Here is an 8,657-nt window from a genome sequence, read left to right as displayed (position 1 = left end):
AAATATATTAACGATTTATTCTGTATTTTTAAAATTATATTTTATTATCTCATTGACATCATCTTTATGTTCGGAATGACAGGTTCAGTACTTGTCTGAAAAGCTGAAGTCAGAACTGTGAACTGAGGGGGTAGAGCGGTGCGCTTCTCTACACTTACCGGCTTCGTTGTCAGGGATGGCTTTGGTAAATGAGTGGAAGGGGTAATGGAGACGTGACGAGGTGTCGATCGTACCCCAAGATAAGACGTTAATCATAAAAATAACTTATTTAATTTAACACAAATAATATAAATACACGAGATTACATCTTAAAGTTAAACAATAAGAAAATAATAATGATAATATTTCCGCGACGCGACAATATCGGACAACCGATGTCAGTCTTTCCCGATGGTGGGACCGCCGAAGGTCCTCGACCCAATATTTCTAAGTCCTAACAAAAACAAATATAGCGAATATTTTCTAAGTCCCGAGTATACCGAGAGAGAAAGAAGCAAAAATATTCTAAGTCTTTACCTCGTTTGGAGCGGCGATCTGGGATCTGGGATTCCGTTGACGTATTTTGACAGTTCTCCTGATTTATGACCGTCTCCTTCGTCATGGGTGACGACGTTATGGAGACATCTTTGACCAATTAGTATTAAATTCGTCATCACCTGGGGAGATGACTTGCCATCCTTGGTAACGTGATGTAATATCTCACGGTCCTGTCCACCGTTAGGGGTGACCTTCTTGTCCACCCTCAACACAGTAACACCTGTCCGTCCCCGTCCATTGGCTAGACCGCAGACCAAATAATCAACAAAAACAAACAAGCTATCCCCTGGAGAGAGGGGAGTTCTTCCGCGGTCGTCTAGGACGTCTTCATATGCACAGGAGGTCACCGGGTCTGATCCCCGGGAAAAAGGGTGAAAACGGGAGAAATAACGGAAATAATGACGAAAGAATAATACGATTTTTTTTCTTATATTATTTAAAATTCTCATAAGAGAGTCAGATTTTCACAGAACAAAACCCTTTCTTTAAAGTTTAGAAAATGTCTCTACACTTATTTTTTACACTCATATTTTTAATTTACTTCATATAAAATATATGCTTTCCGCCTCAAATTAGTACTTTGATGTCTTGTCCCTGTACAGTACAGTACATCATACTTTTCCTTCATTAATTAGAGTCGTGCCGATCATCCATCACCTTTCCGGAAAAAAAATGTTTGAATTGAAATAACGGGACTTCCAGTTTGTATCAAAAGTAAATAAATCGGGGGACCTCCTGCCAGTAAAGTTTTCATATAGGCCTATATTATCGATTTCAATTAACTAACTCTTTTGTCGAGATTAAATTAAGAAAGACATACATTTCCACTGTTATCAGTCTGTCGAAGTCTATAAGTGTTTTAAATTGTAGCTGAATAAATGAAATTAAATAGAACATTTAAGCCATTAATCATACTTAATCTCTGCTTCAGTCTGCAATTAGCAAAAGCACCAGTTGTAACGTCTAGGATTTATTCATGAGCGGCTTACCTGTCCAAACAACAATAGAATAACACGTGTCAATTGCAAATAACAAACAGTTTCGCAGTTAGCTAAAAGATAATTTTTCGGAATTATTTTATATTTTAAAGTTTTAATAATTAATTTAATTAACCATTCGACTCCTCAAAATTAAAAAGTAATGCGTGTCATTTCTTAATATGCCTATTCACGTTTTAAAAATTTCTGAACAAAAATTATTTCAGTTTTAAAGTTCGTTTTATTCAAAATTAACGTAAAGTGAAAGACATTAATTGATTTAGAATAGCTTAAGTTACAAATCAGCATAACAGAAGTGCCTATTGGAAAATATGGCTTCAGTTAAAGTTTACTAACAGATAAATATAAACAAATAACAATCAAGTAGAAGATCCTACTCATTTAAAGTAAATTATACAAATTAACCGTTAAAGAATTAAAAAGATTTATTATAGTTAACGATGTCGAAATCTGCCTATGTTATTTGCTATTTAAACCTTTTTCCTGTCAAATATGCCTTATCGGCTTTTATCACAGCGAAATTTTAAAGTTATTCGTATTATTTTTAATTTTACTTTTATAAAACACTAAAAATTAAACTGTTTATTTCTACCATTATACAACTAATGTTGTTGAAAACAATCCTATCAGTGTACAGAATCTCCGTGATATCTTAACGCAGACCAAATATATACAAATCGTTGCAATCGATACACCCCTAATTAATTTATTAAGGAGAAGGTGCCGTTCAAAATGGCGAGAAAGTGTGAACCGCGTACAGTACGTGGGTAGTGGCATCAGAGACAGAGGCACGAACTTCGTTTTCATGTAACTGTTTATTAATATACAAAAGACATCTTATATAAGACAGGCGTTTTCCTTTCGCCAGTAAGACGATTTTAATATTTAAACGGGATGCGATGTTCGCAATAAGAACGTTTTTCAAATTGGTCCTATTTCTGGGCAGATCGGTGTGCTAAACGACTGTTTATTGATAAATTAAAATGTTCTATTTATTTCTGCGTGATTTCAGCAATCGAGTAGATTATTATCGTAAATAATCTAAAACTAGCTAAATTAAAAATAAATAAAATATGCATTGGAATGAACCAGCAATGATATACTGTGTCGTCGTCAAGATGCCTGGCTGCCATTTTTTATCATAATTTTAATTTACTTCATATAAGATATATGCTTTCCGCCTCAAATTATAACTTTGATGTCTTGTCCCTGTACTGTACATCATACTTTTAAGTAATAGAGTCGTGCCCGTCATCTATCATTTTTCCGAGGAAAATTTTTAAATTGAAATAACGTGACTTCCGGTTTGTATCAAAAATAAATCGGGGGACTTCCTGCCCGTTAAGTTTTCATATATATTTTCGATTTCATCTCTCTAACTCTTTTCTCGAGATTAATGAAGACATACATTTCCACTGTTATCAGTCTATCGAAGTCTATAAGTGTTTTAAATTGTAGCTGAATAAATTAAATTAAATAGAACATTTTAGCCATTAATTATTCGTAATTTCTGCTTCAGTCAGGAATTAGTAAAAGCAGCAGTTGTAATGTGTATAGACTATATTCATAAGCGGCTTACTTGTCCAGGCAACAATAGAATAACACGTGTCAATAGCAAATAACAAACAGTTTCGAAGTTAGGTAAAAGATGATTTTTCGTAAATGTTTTATATTTTAAAATTTTTATAATTAATTTAATTAACCATTTAAGTCCTCGAAATTAAAAAGTAATGCGTGTCATTTCTTAATTTGCCTATTGTTTTAAATACTTCTGAACAAAAATTATTTCAAAATATAAATTTTCGTCTACAGTTACGTATGTTCTAATATCAGAACTTATTATACTGGCAGAAAACAATTTTTGCAAGTATATTAAATAAAATAAAAATTGTTTTCTGTGAAATTTTGTAGCATTATCTGTAAAGCCAGTATAACAAGTCCTGATATTAGAAGATACGTAATTGTAGACGAAAATTTATATTTTAGTAAAAAAAAAAGGACTTTGAAGCATTTTAATTAAAAATTATTTCAGTTTTAAAGTTCGTTTTATTCAAAGTTCGTTTTATTCAAAAAAGTGGAAGACATTAATTGATTTAGAATAGCTGAAGTTACAAATCAGAGTAATAGAAGTGCCCGTTGGAAAATATAGCTTTAGTTAAGGTTTATTAACTGATATATATAAACAAATAGCAATTAAGTAGAAGTAAATTATGCTAATTAACCGATAAAGAATTAAAAATATTTATCATAGCTAACGAGGTCGAAATCTGCCTATGTTATTTGCTATTTGTACCTTTTTCCTGTCAAATATGCCTTATCGGCTTTTATCACAGCGAAATTTTAAAGTTATTCGTATTATTTTTAATTTTACTTTTATAAAACACTAAAAATTAAACTGTTTATTTCTACCATTATACAACTAATATTGTTGAAAACAATCGTATACGTTTGCAGAATCTTCCTAATATTTTAACACAGACCAAATATATCCTAAACGTCGCAATCGATACGCCCCTAATTAAGAAGGAGACACCGTTCAAAATGGGGAGAAAGTGTGAACCGCCTACGTGGGTGGTGGCATCAGAGACAGTTTCCATGTAACACCCGTTTATTAATATACAAAAGACATCTTATATAAGACAGGCGTTTTCCTTTCGCCAGTAAGACGATTTCAATGTTTAGATGGGATGCGATGTTCACAATAAGAAAGTTTTTCAAATTGGTCGCTTTTTATGGGCGGATTGGTGTGCTAAACGACTGTTTACTAATGGAGAATGCGAAGAACACAGCCCGTTTTTTCTCGTTACTAGAATAAAAGTTTCGCCGTCCCAGCCGGAGAGCTTTGTTAGGTATATTTAATTTTACTAGACAGACATCAAAATGTACTGTACATTAAAATATTTCTCAATTTTAGTTTCTAAATTATTACAATTATTAGTTGTTTTCAATCATGACCTAAATCGCATATTAAATTTTTAAAAGCAATACAAGCAAATGAGCTGATTTTACTATCAAAATATTGTATTTAAATTCGGTATTTTCACACCTAAGTTCGAAATTTAAATGAAGATCAAACCATTTCGTCTGAATGTCGATTTATGCAGGCGCGACTCTGTTTGGCGATTTTTTGCCCGGGTCGATCCCATTTGTTGTAAGTTATCGACGGATAAATAATAATAGCGATATAAAGAATTGTTTTGCAGAATTATTGGGCCGCCTTTTTAAAAAAATGTAAACTTATATATTCTCTGTAAATGTGAACTTCCTTAATTTAATCTCCAGAACGGAGGTAGGTAGACGAAAACCAAAACAAGACACGAAAGGAGTCGGGACGTTGGCCCCGATTAACTATACAGGAACGTCCCATACGAATCGAAATTGACGTTATTTCAATTCAAACATTTCCCCCTGTAAGGAAATAGATAGGAGACGACACATCTATTACTACAGGAAAAGTATGATGTACAGTACTGTACAGTACAGTACAGAGGCCAGCTACTAGTAATGCGAGGTTCACAGCGTATATTTTAAATTAAATAAATTAAAAATACGATTAGAATTTTCAACCTGGCAATATGACTTCGCCGCAATTAATAATTGCTGGTTTGTATGTAATTTCTTTTGGAAATTTAAAACGACTGCTAACTCGAAGATAAATTTTAAATATTTCAAATGTCGTCGAAATTCAAATAAAAAATTTATAATTTTATTTTTTAACTTCAAAAATATTTTGAAGAAAAACGTGTGTGGAATTAACTGGAACAGATGCAAATATTGCGCTGTATACATCTATGTTACGTCAAATTTTACTTGTACATGTTGAAACATATGAATTAGAGTCATAGAAGATAGTCCGTCAGTTGTAATTGAAGTTGAAAATTACGCATTCTCCTCTGCTTTCCACTCGCAAGTAGAATTATGATGAAGTTCTTGCTGCCGTTTTTCATTTTAAGTACTTATTTATTTATTTTCTATTAGCGATTAGCTAAATTTGTTCTTTCTGAATGTTTTTCAGGCAATGAATTTATTGTAAAATTTTCTTCAACATTAATATTTTTGTTTTAATCGTAATTTATTTTTAAGGTTTAATTCCAAATCAACCCGGGAATTTTGTGTTGGGTTCGACTGATGAATATATTTCACTTTCTACATTGATTGAAAAGCTTGAAGCAATACCTTCTGTAAGTAAAAACTCTTCTTTAACGCAAATAATTAATTGTATATTGTGTTTCAGTTCGCATTACTGTTAGTTGTTATACACACTTGGACTCGGTTTATATTTCGTATTTCTTGAGCTAGAACATTTACGTACTAAATGTCGTATAAATAGTCATTTCTTGTGCCTGGACGACCGAGTCATATTTCTTACAATAATGTAATTGAAGTGTCTCTGTAATAACGACAATTTAGTCGGAAGAATTTTTCATTAAATTCCTTATTCTGCTTTAATTTTAAAATATTTATTATTAATTTTTGTAATGCAAGATCCTAATAAAGGTTTTTGGGGATTTTTGAATGTAATTTTGTCGTGATCGAGATGGGATGTTAAAGGAAGTAACTTCTTTCGTACGAAATTAATTAGAACAATCATTATTTTTCATTAATTTAGAAAATGCGTCACTACTTAAGAAATTTACGATTCGTTTTTAATTGTACTTTACGTGTTGTAACGTAAATCAAATAGACTTTTCTGTTGGCGTTTTTTAACAGTTGATACATCATTATTATTCATTAATGTCCTTACATTAACAATTGCCTCTATTATTTGGTAAATTTTTATTGTAAGATACGTTTAATGTTGACAATTCTCTCCATTAACTAGAAATTCTACGCACAAATCTTTAAAAGTAATTAGAGATTTTCTTTTCAAATTTCAATCTTTCTTGATATTTTCAGAATATAAACACCGGGTTACTGATATGTCTGAATTCGAGTACGGTCCCTTCACTCGGCTGTGAAAATGAAATAAACGACGGAAGTAAAATGATGTGGTGCCTGTTAAAGGAATTTTGTTACATGGAAAAGAAGCCTGATGTAATCAATATGGTAGAATGTCTTTCAACATTATTTGGAGTAAATGTATACGATATACCGAAAGAGGTTTTCGATGCTTATGTAAACAAAACATACGTGTCTGTTGATAGTATTTACAACAATATCCATACTGGAGTGATTAATTGTGAATTGATCTATGGCGGTCAATCATTAAATAGTCGATCTCCTCTGGGTAATCTAAATCAGTTTACGCTTGAACAGATAACAGATTTATTAACTTTGTACACTGACTATTATGACTATTTACATCCTCAAATTCCACATGATTAAAATGTACCTTTTTACGTTAATATATCAAACTATTTTTGATGTAGCCTACTTTTATTGAAATGTAATAAAATATATATTCAACTGCATACAAATATGGATTTCTGGCTGATTTCATTCTTTTCCAAACAAACATTGTCATAACTTTTTGAAAATTATCTTAATAGGGTGAAAAATATTTTTTATGTCGCGTTCGACACTGCAATATCCACACGCGATGTGGCAGTATATGACGTACAGTTGACCCTCTATAACACTGTTGATAATTCTGTTTTATATGAATTTCATGTTGTACGAGTCACTTAGATTTTACAAATACATGAGCCGTTCATAGCCCGGTACACGTATTTGTAAAATTTATGAACTCGAAGGTGGAAAGGGACTTTTTCAAAACGCTCTAACATAAGACGCTTAAATTCCTCAAAATCCTCAATGTCTTTGATTCGTCTATCCTTTCGAACGAATTCTCTGGCTATTGCCAACATTTGCGCTTTTGTCCACCCTGACAATTTTGCCAGATCTGATAGAGAGTCAAAAAACTCAGTTATTCTAAGTCCTGCTGTATTTCCAGAAAATGCAGGCAAAAGAGGGACGAAACTTCCTATGTTCCCTAAGACTGCTCTAGGGTTTTCTCCTTCCATTTCTATGCTGCTATGTCCTAGAATCGCTTAGCTACTATAATTTGTGACAACCTGTCTGAGCCGAACTTGTCTATCGCGGACAAACCTGTCTATGCACGGACAAACTTTGCCTATAAACCCCACTCCTGCAAACCAATGTGGAATTAGCAGTGGGCCACTGGGCTCATCCCAAATGACCACTTACTCTGCAACAGGTTGGTAAAACTCGTTTTCGGCTTGTCAGATGGCTAGGAGGGCAAAAAAGTTTGAGTGGGGAGTGCGTCGGTAAGTCGGCAGTTGTCCTTCAGAAACAGGAGACAGGTTTAAAAACTAAACGAGCATTTATTTATATAACTAAGCTAGGATACATAGGTTAAATGCGATTAAATAAGTTCAATATACAAATGGGACGTTTTAATAGCTTTAAATGCTAGTCTGAGAGAGTTCACAAAGCTCTAAAACTACAAATACCTCTATGCGGATATGTCTAATATGCGTTCGTTGAATAGGTTCGTTAATGGCGATGGAAGTTCAAATAACTGTGGTTGGTCGTATGTCCTTTCGGTCCGGAGTATGGAGACAAATATGGCACATCTACCAAGTATAACTTCCCAGGGATCGCCCGGAGCTTTCGGGGACTCGAGCTTTTATACGTTATTCGTGGGAAATGAGTTACGTGATCGACTTCTGTTGACACTTACGGTGCATTTCTTCCCAACTTAATGTGAAAAAAATCGGTGACCTCCGATATACTTCTCACCAAGAGTATTTTTTTCATCGGAGTTGTTTACAAAGATTTTTCCGACATCGGCGTAAAAATCGCAGATTTCACACGTTCGTGTTGGCGATCCAGTAAATTAATCGGGATGACCCACCTGGAGTAGAGTTAGACGGCAATATTTGCCAGAGGAAGGACCATCGAACTGAATGACATTTTCGTGTTTTTCTTTGTTGAGCTGCAATTTGAAAGAATTGTAGATTTATAAATTCCTATTGTCTGTTTTTCCTTAATCTTGAAAACACGGTTAGACACATAAATGCCGAGAATACAGGTGTAAAGAATTAGGGCAGCAGGCTTTGATTAGTATACGAACTTCCGATACAAATCCAAAGTCATGTCATTTCAATTCATATATTTTCTGTTGTAAAGAGTTAGATACGTAACTGGCACGATTCTGTT

The 8,657-nt window shown here is 33.3% G+C and overlaps 1 protein-coding gene across 1 annotated transcript; it reads left to right on the top strand.

Annotated features, from left to right (window-relative positions):
* Positions 1-5,344: 5,344 nt before the first annotated feature.
* LOC111630560 lies at positions 5,345-6,940 on the top strand. The gene is made up of 3 exons (XM_023374675.1): positions 5,345-5,487; positions 5,619-5,716; positions 6,432-6,940. Exons 1-3 carry the CDS (start codon positions 5,454-5,456, stop codon positions 6,858-6,860), a joined length of 561 nt encoding a protein of 186 aa, XP_023230443.1. The 5' UTR covers positions 5,345-5,453; the 3' UTR covers positions 6,861-6,940.
* Positions 6,941-8,657: the final 1,717 nt, after the last annotated feature.

The sequence above is a fragment of the Centruroides sculpturatus genome, unplaced genomic scaffold (genome assembly GCF_000671375.1).
Source record: "Centruroides sculpturatus isolate CEXI.00-Female unplaced genomic scaffold, Cexi_2.0 scaffold693, whole genome shotgun sequence".
Classification (NCBI taxonomy): domain Eukaryota; kingdom Metazoa; phylum Arthropoda; class Arachnida; order Scorpiones; family Buthidae; genus Centruroides; species Centruroides sculpturatus.
Note: the sequence above shows the minus strand (reverse complement) of the source record. Positions and strands in the feature narration are given on the sequence as shown.